Source organism: Ambystoma mexicanum, chromosome 14 (assembly GCF_040938575.1).
Source record: "Ambystoma mexicanum isolate Mex_15411 chromosome 14, UKY_AmexF1_1, whole genome shotgun sequence".
In the NCBI taxonomy this organism is placed as follows: domain Eukaryota; kingdom Metazoa; phylum Chordata; class Amphibia; order Caudata; family Ambystomatidae; genus Ambystoma; species Ambystoma mexicanum.
The window spans coordinates 308,775,395-308,792,310 of NC_090940.1; the positions used below are offsets into that span (position 1 = coordinate 308,775,395).

The following is a 16,916-nucleotide window of genomic DNA, read 5'->3' on the forward strand; positions in this document are numbered from 1 at the left end:
AACTCCCCCTCCTTTCGCACAGCATCTGAAAAAGAAATTACAAAATTATCACCACCATACAATCCCAACCCCACGTAGTTGTCAGCCCACTTTTACCCCCTTCCTTCAACAATCCCCCTTATGAAAATCCCTGACGTACCCCTTGTATTTCCCAGACTTCCACCGCCCCACACTTTTCACCTTATCCTCTGTGAAACCCAACATCTTCCCCTCCGATGCTGCGCCCATCCTGAATGAATGTGTACCAAAATCCTCGCCCTTTTCTCCTAACACCCGCAGAGCCTTCCGCAGTACCCCCAAAACTTGTGCCGCTGAGACCGATGACCCATCCTCATGCTTGAACACCAAGCCTGTCTTCACCCCACACCGCTCCTTCCACAACCTTCCTGCCAGCACTGGGCATAAATCCTTACTCCCCCGCCCCAACAAAACCCAGGAACCCTTTCCTTTCTGGTCCGTTTTACACTTATTAATCCTTATGTCCACACCCAATTCAGTAATGTGCACATCCTCCCACTGCAGACCCCCAGATCCCCCTTTTCCCCCCACCAACTCCGAAACCCGAAAGGCCCCGAAAAATAACCACGTAAAACATGTCGCAAACAGCTCCCCCTCCCATACCGACCAGCAAACTCCCCCCACTGTCTTAACCAACCTCTGCAGCAACTCCGCCGATATTGGCCTCCTCCTGTCCTTGTCCCTCTTACTTTCCCTTGCCCATCCTTCCAGCATCCTACTCGCCATTTCCCCCCCACTCGGCTGAAAACCCCAAAATCACTTCCCGTAAAAAGCAATTCCTGCTAACTTCCCCGCTATAGTCGCTCTTGACCAGCCCCTGTCCATACACCTCAGGAGGAAATTCATGACATCGTCCCTCCTCCTCCTCTTCTGCATCCCATCTGCCCTTCCAACTACGCGCTCCCCCCCCCAATAAAATCCTCCCAGGCCCTCCTGTATGACTCCTTAGACGCCCCGGCCAATGAACCCTCCACCAACGCCAGAGCTCTCATCTTCCTATCTTCCACAGCTCTTCGGGAATCTGCTGCCCCTCCTGATCTGCTTCTGGAGCCAATCCATGGAATCTCTGCCATTGAAAACGAGATAATGCATCAGCGATGCCATTATCCTTCCCCGGCACGTGTTGCCTTAAACACCACATTCAGTTCCATGCATCTCAGCACAAACTCCCTCATGAGTCTTGCCACCCTCTGATCCCTTGCTGACTGCCTGTTTACCACGTGGACCACGCATTCATTGTCCACATTGAAATTCACTTTCCTATCCCGCAAATCCTTCCCCCACAGCTCCAATGCCACCAGTAGTGGGAAAAACCCAAGGAATGCTATACTCCTTCCCTCCTTCAACCACAGTTCAGGCCATTTCTCGGCACACCATTTTCCCCCCCAAAACACTCCGAAACCCCCCGCCCCTGCTGCGTCCGAAAATATCTGTACCTCCCACGTCACCGGGTCCTCTTGCAGCCACATTGACACTCCATTAAATTTCTCCAAAAAACGCTGCCAAATTCTGCAGTCCTCCCGCACTGACCCCGATACTCGTATCCGGTGATGCGGGCACTTTGCTCCCGCCATAGCCCTCGCCATGTTCCTACAAAGCGTCCTTCCTGGGGCTACCACCTTACACGCAAAATTCAGATGCCCTACCAGTCTCTGCATGTCAACCAGCGTCATTTTCCTGGCCCCCACTGCCTTTTCCAGCAACACCACCAGTTTGCTCACCTTGTCGTGCGGCAAGCGTGAGGTCATAGCCACTGAGTCCAGTTCAATTCCCAAAAATGTCAATACCACTGCAGGCCCTTCCATTTTGTCTTCCGCTAACGGTACACCCAACTCCTCCATTAGCTCCTGAAACAACTTTAGCATCCCTCTACACTCACCCTCTCTATCTGCCCCGCTAATGAACAGAAAATCGTCCAGATAGTGCAGCACACTCTCCCAACCCGAGTTAAATAAAAAAAACCACTGTAGGAATGAGCTGAATCGTTCAAACAGCGCACAGGAAATTGCGCACCCCATTGGCAAGGCTTTATCTACGTATATGCGATCCTCAAACTGCAAACCTAGCAACCAAAAATCCTGCGGGTGCACCGGCAGTAACCTGAACGCCGCTTTGATGTCACACTTGGCCATGAAGGCCCCCCGCCCTTCTTTCCTTACCAGCTCCACTGCCTGGTCAACACTTGCATATACAACCCCACATTCTTCCGGGGCAATGAAATCATTCACCGACATGCCCTCCGGCCAAGACAAATGGTGTATTAACCGAAACTCCCCCGGAGCTTTCTTGGGCACCACCCCCAATGGGGATATCACTAGGTCACCCGGCAGGTCATCAAATGGCCCCACGATCCTTCCCGCCGCTATTTCTTTTGCTCAATTTTTGCCTTACCACTTCCACATTTTCTTTGGCTGACTTCAGATTTTCAGCCCACCGGCGCACCCTCGGGCCCTGATACCCCAATCTGAAACCTTGACTGAACCCCTCACTCAAAATCTTTGCCCCATCCCTGTCCGGATAAAATTGCAACCATTTTTGCAAAACCCCCACCTTAATTGGCGTAAAAGCCTTTCCCCACAACCCCTCTGCCCGAACCTCTCCCCCTCCCCCTGTCTCCCTGTTGGAAGCACTGCGTAAGCGGGTGTTTTCCACCACACTTGCTACACTCATGCCTGAACCTACACAGGGTCCTTGTGCAGCCGTCCTTGTTGAACGCCCAACATGCCGCTGAGGACTGCCCTCTGCCCCCTTCCCCTACCCCCTCATGGGCGGGGCGACCAAGAAAGGGCCGGAAGGGCACCGGCAGCCCACTTGCTGTGTGCAATGTCGGGGCAGGCCTAGTTGGAGCCATCCATTGCAGCCAGAGATCCATGTCTATCTCCCCCCAGACCGCTTGGCTGTCCTCCGCCATTCTCGCTATAAATTCCTCGTCATACCTCACCCATGCGAAGTCCCCAAAACTCGTGAAAGCCTTCCTAATTACGTCCATATATTTAAGTAGGGCCACACAACGCTCAGGACATTTTTCACAATAGACACTGGCATAAATGATAAATGCCGACGTACAATTCTCAATGGTCACCGGTAACCTTGGTCGCGCAGCCAGTTCCCTCTCCTCTTCTTTCGACCCCTCCATCGCTCTCACTTCCCTATGGAGCAATTTAAAGACGTCTACAAATTCCCCCGCCTGTTTCTTCTCCCTGGTCGCCGCCATCAAGTGCGCCACCAACGGTTTTGTTATCCCCATGTATGGCAATTTTTTCTCCTTTCCTTTCACTTCAACCTCCTTTTCTTTTCCCCCTTGCACCTCGAGCCCCAATGGCTCCACCACCTTATCCTTTTGAATCTCCAATGAGCAAATGCTCTTCTCAACTCCCAAGGCTCCAATGGCCTGTACACCAACTTCTTTCCTTTGCCCTTGCAAACCCGACCCTTCATTTCCCGTCCACCCCCCCGGGACCCCTCTCTGCCATGCAGATGACATTCCCTTTCCCGCTCACCTCTTTCTGCGCCCACCGTCTGCTCCCTTGCGTCCACACCAATGCTCCTCATCTCCTTCCTTATCGGGCTCCTGCTGCGGGGAGAAAACATGTCAGCAGACTCACCCAGCCAACCTTTCCCCCGCCCGCTTGCCCCCCGACCCCCCTGCGCCTGTCTTTCCATATCCCAAGCCCAACTTCTTCTCTCCTCCCCCCTGTCCCCCGCCGTCCTATAACCATCCACCTCCCACTGCGCCACATAGTCCTCAAAACCCATTTCATCACCCATCAAATACCATTGTGGCTGCGAGCTTGTGCCCCAGTTGAGTTGTTCATCCTCTTGCGAGCCCGGGGTGTCCACCCCGCCACTCCTTTTACGTCTTCTCGGCGGGGCCGTGGAAACCCCTGCCTGGTCCTCTTCTCTCGGGCGAGGCGCTCCGACCTCCACCCTGGGGTCTTCATTGCTAGGGGCCGTGCTGCACCCTCTAGGCTCTCCGCACGCTGACCAAGTAGGGGCCGCTCTCAAACCCTCTACTTCCATTTGACCAGCGGGGGCTGCGCAGCGCCCTCCGTCACCCTACCCGGGGGGGGCCGTTCTGCACCCTGCCCTCTCCACCTCAATTGATGCGGACCTCCCTCTCCTTCTCCCCCCGCACTCTTCCTTAGGTATTTCCCCCCTCTTCCCCGCTGCCCTTGCACCCCTTCTGCACCTCTACCAAAGCCCCACCGTGGTTCCTTTGAGCCACCTCCACCTGCGCACCCGCTGTTCCCCTAGTGCTATCCCTCGTTCCCTCCCCACGTGTCTGCCCACCCGAAATCCTTTCTTCCCCGGACGCCCTCCTGTCTATCTCCCTCTTCATCTTCCTGCCCCTGGATTCCCAAACATCCCCTCTCCCCGCTGCAGGGGTGCAAGCCACTACCGCCGCGAGAGCCCCGTCAGCTGCCTCTCTCCGCTGCGGCCTACCCCCACTTGTCCCCCCTTCGCCCGTGACCTCCCCTACCGCCTCCTCCAGCTGGGCCTTAGTTGCCCTGCTAATTATGGCCAGGGCCTCCCTCAGCGACCTTGCATCCACCAGCCCCTCCCTGCTTGCACCTTGTCCCACCATCGTGCCCCCACACCTACTGGCGCACCAAAATATGCCCCTTCTCGCTCCCCACTACCTAAGCCCTCGAGCCGGGGCCTACCCGTGACAAGAAGAGCCCCTAGTAGCGCAAAACCTTAAAGAAATTGCGCTAACCGCTGAACCCCAAAGGAGTTAAATAACCCCTGCTCCAAGCAACCTTATTTCCCTGTATCAAATCTTTTTTTTTTTTTATAAAAAAACCCCCCCACCTCGCCGACCCCCCCAGTCCTCTAGAGAACCCCTCCTAGTAGCTCTCAAGCCAGGCTACTATTGACACCCCACAGTGCCCCCTGGTTACCAGACATTTGGTCGAAAAAAATTGGTTGACCAGACAAATGGTCTAACCAATTTGGTCGAAAACCAAATGGTCGAATTTTTTAATTTTTTTATTTTCACCCCTTTTTTTATTTTTTGGGGGGGGTCCCCCCAACCCCCTTTTTTTTCTAAAAACCCATTTTTTTAAAAAACGAAAACCCGAAAAATAAATATATAATTTTTAAAAAAAATTTGACCATTTGGTTTTCGACCAAATTGCGTCGACCAAATGTCATTCGACCAGTTTTCAGTCGACCAAATGTCTGGACACCGTGCCCCCCCACTCACCACTGCTGCAGGGCACCCACAGAAAAACCCTATACTTACTCTCCTGAACTTTAACTTATTTTATCTATGTTTTTTTTTTTTAGGGGGGGGCCCCTATGCAAACACCCCTCTCACCAGCCCGCCCCCTAGCGGCCCACCCGCCGCACGGCAGTGCCCTGCAGCACAATACCAATAAAAAGGAGCAGGCCCTTTAAGAGGACCACTCTGCCCCCTTTCCTCTGGCGGACGTCACCGCACGTGAGAACCTAACAAGCCCTACACACACGGGCTCGTACAATGGCCCCACGCACCAGCGCGCCCCGAGAGAAACGGGGCCGGCACTGGGTGCCTACAGCACACCGGGTCTCTCCTTCCCACTGCCTGCGGATGTACACACCTCTTCATCCCACTCCCCGCGGCGACCCGGCCCCTCTCAGGCAACCCACGCAGGAGAATAAAACCGCGGCCCCAGCCTAACGGCCCACCCGCCCGGATCCGCAACCCCACAGACGGCGGCGACGGTAAGAGAGGGGGTGGGGGGGTAACTTATTTACGATACCCCCAACTAATACGCGTTCGCACCTACACAATTATAATTTTTATTTTTTATTTATTTTTATTTTTTTTTATATACACCTAACGCCGCTGTCACCTTTCCCCACAACCCTGCTGCACCTAACCACCCGCCACTAGACCCTAGGTAACCCCTATCTCACTCCTCACACGACCTACGGCCCAGCTACAGGGAAGGCTCTGGAGCAGGCGACAGGACTTCACAATCGCCAAGTCCAACCGTCGCCTGCCTCCCGAACCTTCCCTGCCCCCTTAAATACCCCAGAGGGGCGCTCTGCCCCCACGGCCACTCGCTGGCTGTGTGCAGCGCCAAAAACTTCCCCGGGGGGAAACGCTTTGCGTTCCCCCTGGGCCCCCCCTTTTGGTATCAAAGGCTGGGCATGTAGAATGTAATAAATACAACAGATATGCAGATACTTGTGTGGCAGATTGGCATTGCTTTGTGCTGTCTTTGTAACTCAACATGAGGGCTACATGCAGAGTTCACTTGTGTACAAGCCCCGTCTCCTTGTCTGTTTTGAGCGAATTTCATACATTCCTTGTCCCTGGTTTCAATCCCTGGGAAGGCAGAACTCTTCAAGGCCAGACAGGGCGGCTGCTGGAAGTCCTACCTTATCATGAATATACCTTTGGGCAATTTACAGAACACTATTTTTTATTTTTTCCTGTATAATGCTGTTTGGATGGATATGTCCAGCACTGGACTTTTATAATGACTCTCTTTATGTAAATGTATTTTGGATGTTTTACTGGGAGGTTTGTGTAACCATGTACGAATAGGAAAATATTTAATCTCATTTCAATAGAGCAATCAACAGCCTGGTTGAGTCTCAGAGTGATGTGTCTAGGTATGGCGGCTCACTTAAGATGAGCTGGTACTATCATTAAAAGAAATGTGCTCAACTCAGCGTATTACTTTTCCATTCCCTCACAGGCATCGCTGGAGTTGAAGGTTCATTGTGAGCACCAATCAGAGGTCCAAGTTGACGGAGAAGCACCACCACTGAGCAGCTCTCCAACTCTCAATACCATGATAAAGAAGTTGGGACACGTCGCTCCCCCGGATCTACCGACGGAAATTGAACCGACATCCTTCCCAACTGTAGCTAGGAAGGAAGATGGGGCTTCATTGCTCATGGGCCCATCCTTCATCCCGACACCCGCTCAAAGTTCCTCAAGACCCTCAGGAAGAAACTGACAACGAACCTCTTTTAACCTTAGTTTGTTCACCCCTTAAGTCTGGAACTGTCTACAGGTCCTTCCCGACGCGGCAGTGCACTATACGGATTATGTTTTGGGTGGTCATAAGTGCATCATTCGTCATGCAGTGCCCACTTGGCGCTGATAGTTTTTGAGGGTGGGTGTGTGCAAGTGGGGTGTTCTATAACTATATATCATAAAGCACTTAAACGTTAGCTACTGTTGGACAGTCAGGTCTTTAGAAATGTCCTAAATTGGACTCTGTCCTCAGTGGTGTGGAAAGTAAGACACAGGTGATCCACAGATGTGGGAACATTGTGAGAAGGTTCTGTGGCATTTTGGTTTCCTTGCCAGGGGTAATTGTGGGCATTTTGCAGTGATCTACGCAGTGAATACGTGGGTAGTTTCTTCCTGATGTAGCCTGGGTAGCAGTTTGGGAAGGCCTGGTGTGGCATGCACAAGACTTTTAGTGTTGCCCTCTGGAAGCTGTTACCCAGTGACCTGAGCTTATGTCAGGGGTGATGTGATCTCTGTGCTTAAAGCAGCAGAACAGGCAGGTCATCTCATTTTGTCTGTCTTGCATTCAAGCAGCGAGAGTCTGGGTGCAACAAGTAAATACTGTTTCCACAGTCTATGCAAGACAGAATCAGAGAAGTCTCACCTATTCCCCTCTGGGGCACACCAGAAAAGGCTAAAGGCATCCAAGGGTCCATAGATGGAGAAAAAAAGCTGATGTTGTTTATCAATACATTTTGTTGGATTAATGACGACGAGTTTCCACTTGTAGGCCTGGATTAAGGCATTGAGCGCACATTTGGGTGTTTGGCCCAGACAAATTGCTCCATTTGTCCAGATGAGTACCTTCTATTAAATCAACCTTTTTGTTTTTTTGTTAGGTTGACCTTTAAGAAATTGTCACTGATCCAGGCATTTACTGCTCAAAGGCAGTCTCTTAAATGTGAAGCGTGCTTATCTGAGGTAGACAATGACTGTCTGGACAGGGTTCCGTGCCGGCAGCATGAATGTAGAAATGGAAATGCAAGCAGTTGAATTGGTCACATGAAATGATGGAGGCACATTCTGAAATCGGGCTACTGAGATGTTCTCTGAGCACTTCACAGACCATAGGTGTATAGAAACATCTCCCAAATACATAGTTCTTTACTGGCTCTGTTTTTGGTCAACACTCAGTTTCCCTTAACCGCTTTCCTAATCCCGCCTCTTGCGTGTTGGTAACTTTCATCCCTCTTCCTGGATGCTGGTAAATTGTTTCCTTTTCCGTGACGCTGGTATATTGTTCCCTTTTCCTGGACACTAGTAAATTGTTCCCTTTTCCTAGACGCTGATTGATTGTTCCCTTTTTCTGGAGGCTGGTTAATTGTTCCCTTTTCCTGGACACTAGTAAATTGTTCCCTTTTCCTGGATGTTTGTAAATTGTTCCCTTATTCGTGGATGCTGCTAAATTGTTCCCTTTTCCTGGAGCCTGTAAAAAAAGTACTCTCAAGGAAAGTTGGTAAATTGGTCCCTCATCCTGGCTGATGGAAAATTCTGGATGCTGACAAATTCTTCCCTCCTCGTTGAAGCTGCTGGATGGCTCTTCTTAATGTAATGAAATGTGTCCATCTTCCTGAATCGACTCCTCTTCCTGGATGCCTGTTGATTGGTCCCTAGTCTTGAATGCTGGTAAATTGGTCCAGCTTTCTGCATACTGGTAAATGCATACCTATTCATGGATGCTGCTAAGGTGGGTGTTTTTATCTTTCTGGGTGTGTTCAATCGGTCCCTCTTTCTAGGTAAATGGGCCTTCCTCCTGAATGCTGCTAAACTGGACCCAAGGCCTATTTACCAGTACAGTAAATTGTCCCCCTTCTTGTACACTGTCCACTTTCCTGGATGCTGAGAAACCGGTCTCTGTCACTAGGTACCAGATGGCAAAGAATCTGTACTCTTCTGCGTGCCTCATGGAGGGTTCCTCGCCTCATGGAGCACGCATTCGCTGCATGTATGCTGTCTATGCTTTTGCAATGCACTGCATTCCATACAGAAGGATGCACTCTGCATGGAGTGCCAGGAATGCAGGCTCAGTCCTCTACCATGTACATATCAATATTTGGCAAAGCAGGGGCCATGCCAGCAGCCCGCCAATCCCAAAAGACCTACCTATCCATTAGTTACCAAGTCTCGGCTCAGTACTGGAAATAATCCTTGCCACCGACGAAATGATGACAATTGGGGGGGTGGGGGGTGTTTAAAGCATGTTCCTCCTTGTTGACAGGAATACGTGTTTACGTTACACAGCTATCTGGGGTGGGTGTGCGGTCTATGACTCACATGTTTCTCAGAAAGCTCAAACAAAGGGCTGGTTTAATGTCCTGGCTGGACCTGCCCCCGGAATCTTGCTGGCATGGTTGGTGTTCCTGCATTTGCTGCTCTTGATCAAGGGAAACAAACCATCATTGGTATTCGTCATTGTGTTACCCATGACGTAAATGTATATGCAGGCCCTTTTTACAAAAATGAGTTCTCAGTGGGAGGGAGAATGAGGAAAGGCACAGGCACACGTCACAGTTATAACTGGTCAGTGGCAAAGGCTTGTTTGAAGAGTGCACACCTCTGTTATTGGTATGACTCAGTGGTCGGAGTGGGCGGGAGCTGTTGGGAGTGGTGGTACTCCTCTAGTTTTTTTTAAATTCAATTTTATTGTCCCTGTACTTTTATTTTAAAAGAGACCGTTTCGGAATGGTTTCCTTTCAAAATAAAAGTGTAGGAAGCAGTTGAAACTTACACTTCAGTGCAGTGCACCGAACGTTCCTTTAAACGGCAGGCGCATGTGTTTGGGGTGTGCAATGTGCGTGTGTGGGGGTGGGGGGGAGGTCAGGTCAGTTCCACTACTTCTTTTCATACACTTCGACCACTGGGTGGGTCCTTGTCTGAAAGTGCAGCCGCTGCACAGCTGAGCTACCCGGCATTACCTAATAACCTAGTCTGCTGTCTGGAAGATGGCTGCCTTGGGCGCAAATTGCCTATATGTCATGACTAGCAGGTGCAAGGTGCGGTCAGAGGGGTGCCCAGAGCTGACCATGCAAGCATGTTGCTATTTTGCACAGAGGCTCACAGTCAGCTGAGAAGGGCCTGAGTGGCTGGTTGTTGCGTTGAAGTCCTGATCACCCGTGCTGGGCTCTTGGCATCCCCTAATGTGAGACAAGCAATGCCAGTTCAGCGGATTCTCCCCCCGAGTGCCAGTGTGGTGAACTGGTCCCCAGAAACCTGGACCGATGCCGAGCGATCCTGGAAGATTCCATCTAGGAAGAATGCAGAGTGTTGATTTGTCAGTGCTTTGGCTGCTACCTACATTAAGACTGGAACCAAAGGATTCTTCCCCATTTTTTGGGTAGATTAATGTTGCACTAAATGCATGACTAAATCATGCTCTATTTATTAAGTGGGAAAACATAAGGTGAGAATTCACGTTCACCTCTAGCAAATAGTTTCAAGTGAATCCATTTGCTGACATGTGGGTGTTTGGATATCTTCTGAATGGCTTGGGACAAAATGGCATTTGCATTTTTGTGTTGCTTTTAACCTGTACAATCCTGCTAGTTTTTTCCATTGTGACAAATTCCACTTCCTAACATTGGGGCTTTCCAGGGAAGTGGCTAGGCGTACACGGTGCCTCTCCAAGGAAGAGGATAAAGCCAACCGACGGTATACAGAGGATCCCCTGATCACCCTCCCTTAGCCCCCTGTACTATGGTAGGGGACACTCAGAAGGGTGACGTTACTTCATGCAGTGTCCCTTTAAGGCAAAACACTGGGACCTCTGGGGTGCACCAAGAATTTCTATTCACTCATCCCCACCAGTCCTGCGCCTCGGAGACAGTCAAGACCTCCCTCCCGTCTGGTTAAAACGATAGCCGCGGAAATAAGATCTTCAGATCCCCGCCCTGACTTAAACACAAGACTGATGCACTTACTAGCCAGAACCAAAGTTCCTGAGGGGATGAAACTATTTAATATTCAGTGTTACAACAAACAGCCCTTACTGTTACCAAGAACCCAATGCTAAAGAAGACCCCACTTCAAAGGCCCTGAGAAGTTGCGGTCCCATGAGTGATGCCATCTTACCTGTCCACTGTCTACCATTGGAGTTTACACTTCTGATGATACAAAGTTTCAGTTTTACTAAAGACAAGTATCCCTTTAACACACATAAGGATTACAGAGATTTGTTAAAGAATTTACCAGCATCTGTTACACATGGTGAGGAAGCGGAAGAGTAGAATTCTTCTGCAGCAATAGGAGAGGGAACATGGATTCCAAGATGTTGGACATGCCCAATAAAGGGTTGTTCCTGACTCTAAGCCCCAGGGCAGACCCAGGTGAGCATAGTGGGGGCGGCCAGACCCAGCCCCTCACAAATTCCAGGACACAGGCACAAACCCTCACAATGAGCCCCGCCCAGGAGGAGAGAGCACAGGTCTATAAGGCAGCAAGCTAAGAAGTGTGGAAGTTAGGAGAAGCAACCAAACAGAGGTTTGGGAGGGTTCCATGTGATAAATATCGCCATATTTTTGTGGCGAAATTCACAATGCACCATGCGGGGAAAACACCTGCAACCCCGCATCATTTTTTAATGAGCGGCGGACAAACCCTGCAACTCCAGCTCCCACATAATATCCCCAATAAAAATATCGCCTATGGCGAACAAAATGGCCATTTTTACGGCGATATTTTTGTTGGGGATATTAATACCTGATACCTTTGGGAGCAGAGTGGCGACTAAATAGAGCACACTGAGGAGGCTGGTGGGAGAAAGAAGATTTAAGGCGAGAAGGAAGTATTGAGTTACCTGAGGGGGACAAGGAAGCAGTTAAGAAGGAGGTTGTACATTTGGAAGAGGTTGATGATCGTGAGGAGGCAATTTTAAAATATCTGGAGGTTGGTGGGAAAAACCTGGAGGAGGCCATGGAAGAGCATCAGGAGGAGGTTGCTGATGGAAAAAAGGAGTTTGGGCAACATCAGAAGGAGGTTGGTAGGAAGTGTCAGGAGGAGGTTGGTGGAGAAGAACAAGAGAAGGTATAGAAACATCAGGAATAGGCTTGCAAATGGCAGTAGGGGATGGGAGAACCTCAGTAGAGGGTTGGAGACAGTGCAGATGTGGTAGGCTTGGGGTGGGAGCCCTTGCAGAACTTCACAAGAAGAGTTTGGAGAGGGGGTTGGAGATGAGAGGGGGAGATGCAGGTAGTTGAAGGAAGTAAAGAGGAAGTGAAACACAAGTCCCAAATTGCTAGTTTGCTCGGGAAGAATCCAGTGGGCAAAGTGGTTAGGCTTAGCCAGGGCCTGGACGTTGGAGGAGAAATTAGCAATTGGCAGGCAGCTTTCTGGAGGATCGGAGAGGAGATGGACAAGCACAAGATCATGACCCAGGGAAGTAAAGACAGACGGAAATGGAGACCCCCATCTCAAGCTAGAAAGCCAAGAACACGAGACACCACAAGGGCAGCAGAGAGCTCAAGCTGGGAGATGTAGAGAAGAAGGGTAAGGGAACCTTAGAAGTCCAGGGATCATGCGAAGAGTAGTTCAGTAGCACCTTTAAAGCATGAAACAGACATTTATGAGGCAGGAGGTTTGAGAGTGACCCTAAAACCTGCTAAGACAAAACCACAGGGTGTGGAAAATTCTAAAAGCCCAGGCCTGAGAAGTATGTCAGGCCTTGGCAGAGACGTTTTTATGGGAGGGCAAAAGGGGCACTTGACTAGGGCCCCCACCTTGGAGGGGACCCCACAAGGCTAGCTGATCTGAAGAAGTAAGATTCCATTGTTCACCAGTCTTAAATAGCACACGTCAGGATATTTTATGGGTTGCTGCTGAGGCTCTAAACCCATTGCCTTTCTGTTTTGACAAGTACATTCGCTTTGATCAATTCATCATGTATTGCTTTCTGTGGTCACTGGTATACATAGTTTGTGGGTTACGTACGGCACAACGCTTTAGCATTCTTTCCATCCTGTGGGAATTATGTTGATCATGTGCAATAGGCAACAGTGAAATGGATTTTGATAAATTGAGTACTACTATGGTTCAGAAGTTATCTCTGCAACTGGTGCTTCACACACTGAGCTATGTGTTCACATGCAAAATTTGAATATCACATTCCAGCAAGTCTGGCTGAGCCTTTCCTATGTCTGAAGTTTATACACCTGCCTGCATATGTACTTGGTTTTGCAAAACAACATCTGCTACTATCAGCAATGTACCTGCACCAGATAGGGGTTGATATAAAAACTAACATATCATGGTGAAGGTCTAGAAATTGGTTTGTTCAGCTGGGGTGTTTTAAAACCTAGGCAATCGCCTCCACAAGTGTTAGTCCAAGAGGTGAATAAGTATGCAAATTCAAAACTATGGAACAAAACCGTTAATGCTTGTATCCTGGCTTTGCCGGCAGACGATACAGTGATCCTGGTCAAATCATCTAAAATATCTAACATTACTTTGCTGTCTACTGTTAGGTTTGCCTTCTTACATGCTGCTGGTATTGTTTAGGCCATTACTTGATCTTTCTTCTTATGTATGCTATTTGGGTGCAAGTGTTGGTAGACAGAAGAGAGCGGACCAAATGTGGTGGGCCTCAGGCAAGCATGTTTTAAGGTCTGCTTGTTTGAAACAAAAAACAGTTCACTTTTTGGTAAAAGTCAAAGATTTGTATGCACGTTTATAAATGAAAATGTCACAAGCCATTGTTTTGGAAGTATTTAAAGCTTTAAAATACAAAAGACAAACCCAGATTACATTTGTTAAATCACATCGATTGATATGCTGGTACTTAAATACTTCCCTTGATGATGGGGCGAATGAAACTAGAACCATTCCCATTTTGCATAACACCCTTCCATAATATTTTGCTTAAAAATTGTCATGTGTGGTAATGTGATTTGTGTACTTTCCAAAGGAACAGAAAGTGTTCAAATACAGACATTGCAGAGTTGGTACGAATCCCAGTTTCACCCCTTCACCAATGTGTGGTCCTTGGCATCTCATTTAATTTTTCATTGCCTAATCTCTCAATATTGCCAGTCCCTAAATCGTTCAAAATTGTCAGCCCTTCAGAGTGATTTCCTTCTCATGGTATGATCTTCATAAGAGGCTTATTCATGGTTTCACTGGCTATAGAGTGCTTCCACTTTAATAGTGAGCATATTTATATCACACACCACAGTCATTTGTTCCTTTGATATCTAATGGCAACACTATTTGAAAACCATATCTCACTTCTAACCTCTGTCTGGATAAAGACACCTTCCTGGTAGCTTCTAATCTGCCTCCACTATCCATGCTATGGTATGAGTAGCTTTCTCCTTCCTTCCAATTAGTCTCCTCTATCCATGCATGAGCACTTTTGCATTCTGTGAGGCAGCTAATGTGTGTTCTCTGTCTATTATGGGTTACATGTACCTTTTACGTACGGTTTTGCATTAATACTACAGGTGGTATACCTTCCTGGATGTTACTGATAAAAATGATCCTTGATGTACTAGAACAGTAACCTATTCATAGACTGCTAATGTTGGTCTTCAAATGCTATTCGTTTATCATTCTGATTAGAACAAAAATAAAGAGGGTATGGGGACTTAAAGGGAGTAAACGTGCTTATTATGCTCCGAGACAGCTTATCAACCTATAGGCTGTGAGCGCGATGGGTCTGGGAGGGGGGTCGCGACCAGTATTTTTGATCCCTTAATTCCTTTGATTTGGTGGAGGGGGGCCCACCCCAAAGATGTCCGTGCCCAGGGCCCCGAAAGTGCTTAAGATGGCCCTGGACCTTGGAGACTTGAACAAGACTCTCGCAGGGTAGATGTTAGTCCTGGGTGCACAGCCTTGAGATGTTTAGGTATTTATTCCTGGATTTTTGTTTTTGATCCATTCTGCATAAATTTATGCCAAATAAAAATGTCAGTCACCTACATTTTCTGCCTTGGTAGAATTCCCGATCCCCGCCATTCTTGTGACACAATATATGCCCAAAGCCCGCAGTAGAAACCAATTGGAAACTGTCCAATGCAATTTCAGCCAGCAAATGTGCAATGCTGAGCAATGAGAGCGTGGGCTACCTTGTGGGGTATAGGCTGTTTGAAAAGGCCAGGCAAGCAGAGAACTGTACCAGACCTCTAAAGATGTCACACATGAGACAGGAACAGCTTGATTTCTGGTACCTGCAGCTAAACATTGTGTTACCGAGCACTCAAGGCTTAAAGAGTGCTGCCCCCACCGTTGTGGGGGCGGAGCCATGTTACGGTGCAAGGCCGGGGAAAGAGGGGATTATGGGTAAGGCGGCGAGCGCCAGTACTTAGGAGAGAGGCGAATAAAGAAGTGTTCCACGATTCCCGTGTCCGCGTCCTCCTTTTCCGTGGCCGCTACTTAGCAACACTGGTGACGAGGACTATCCCTGTGCGCCCACGGAGTCCTTCTTCGGCAGTCCGCCGTCCTCCTGTGGCTTTCCGCCACTTCCTGCGCTACGAGCGCGTCCACGGCATTGTCGGCAGTCCGCCGGTTCTCCTCCGTTTGATCTCCTGCCGCCTCTGCGTTGCAAGCGCATTTGAGGACGTTCCTGCGCCTCCCTCTGCCTGTTAACCTCCTACACGGCCAGTAACTGCAGACCGCCCCCCAGGAACTCTGGCAGCTGCGCCATATCACGACGCTGAACGTGGGAGGCCTGCCTGTTCTCACCGCACTGCGACGAGCGCCCCCAGGAACCGCCCAGGGGAGCGTTAGCTTTCCACTGCGCGGCGTGCTGGCATAGCCCACCCACGCCCACACAAAAAAAATAAATAAATAATTAAATACCATTAAGGACATTTTGGCAAGTTTGAAGCAGGGACGTGTGCCATCCCTCTCCACACCAGGCAGGCCACGCTCTCTCAGCATAACTGATCCATACACAAGTGCTGAACCCAGCTCCTGGCACCATGAGCACACCGGCATCTGCCTCAGGGTCCAACCCTGGGTCGCCTACACCAGCCCATATCGTACAGCCAATTCAGCTGCGACTTCCACCGCCTTTCACCATGACTCCACAAGCCACGAAGGGGCCCAGATGGACTGACTGGATGGAAGATTTCCAGCACTACGTCAGGGGGTCTGGTGATGGTAATTCCCCCAATATTAGGGACATTTTCCTCAACCTGGTAGGGGGTGAGATAAAGACGGTGGTCAAGACCATCCCTGCAGCTGAACAGAATACGTTCAAGGGCTTGATCAATGCTCTAGATAGACTCCTCATCATAGAAGTTAACCGTGACTATGAACGCTATCTTTTCAATAAATGCACCCAAATGCCACAGGAGACAGTTGACGAATTCATAACCCGCCTAAGAGTGAAAGGCGCAAATTGCCAATTTGACGCTTTCTCGTTGGAGGAAGCCATAAGATTAAGGGTCATCGAAGGCTGTCTATCCCCGGCTCTCAAAAAACAGCTCCTGAAGAAACCCCTCACCATCCAGGAAGTGAGCGAACTCGCCCGCATACATGAAAGGGTTGATGCCCAAGCCACATCCATGGGAAACCCGAGTAACACCAAGCAGGACGCAGCGGAACTGGTCGCAGCTATTCAACCAGCTCGCCCAGGGGACCGAGGGCCGCAGTCATACAGAACTCAAACCATCCAAACTCCTCGCCAACAGAGACAGTGTTATCGTTGTGGGATGTCCTTCCCGCATGCAGGCTCATGTCCGGCTCTATCACAGCGGTGCACGAACTGCGGAAGAGAAGGACATTTTCACTCAGTATGCCGGGAAGGCATACCATTTCCCCCTGCGAGACCCCAAACGCCTGCCAGGCCGATTTTCCGTCCACCACCCCCACGATACTTTCAACCCAGATACTACCAACAAGGCCAGGGGCAAAGGAGATACGTCCGGGCCATCGACGAATACCAAACACC

At 49.6% G+C, this 16,916-nt stretch overlaps 1 protein-coding gene across 1 annotated transcript in view; it reads left to right on the forward strand.

Moving 5' to 3' along the window:
• Nucleotides 1–15,357, forward strand: part of CCDC88C (coiled-coil domain containing 88C) — a 916,777-nt gene extending 901,420 nt beyond the window's left edge. Inside the window, exon 31 of the mRNA XM_069637439.1 lies at nt 6,711–15,357. Within this exon, the coding sequence (XP_069493540.1) occupies nt 6,711–6,726 (16 nt within the window). The 3' untranslated portion in view covers nt 6,727–15,357. The remainder of the gene's footprint in view (nt 1–6,710) is intronic.
• The last annotated feature ends 1,559 nt before the right edge of the window (nt 15,358–16,916 follow it).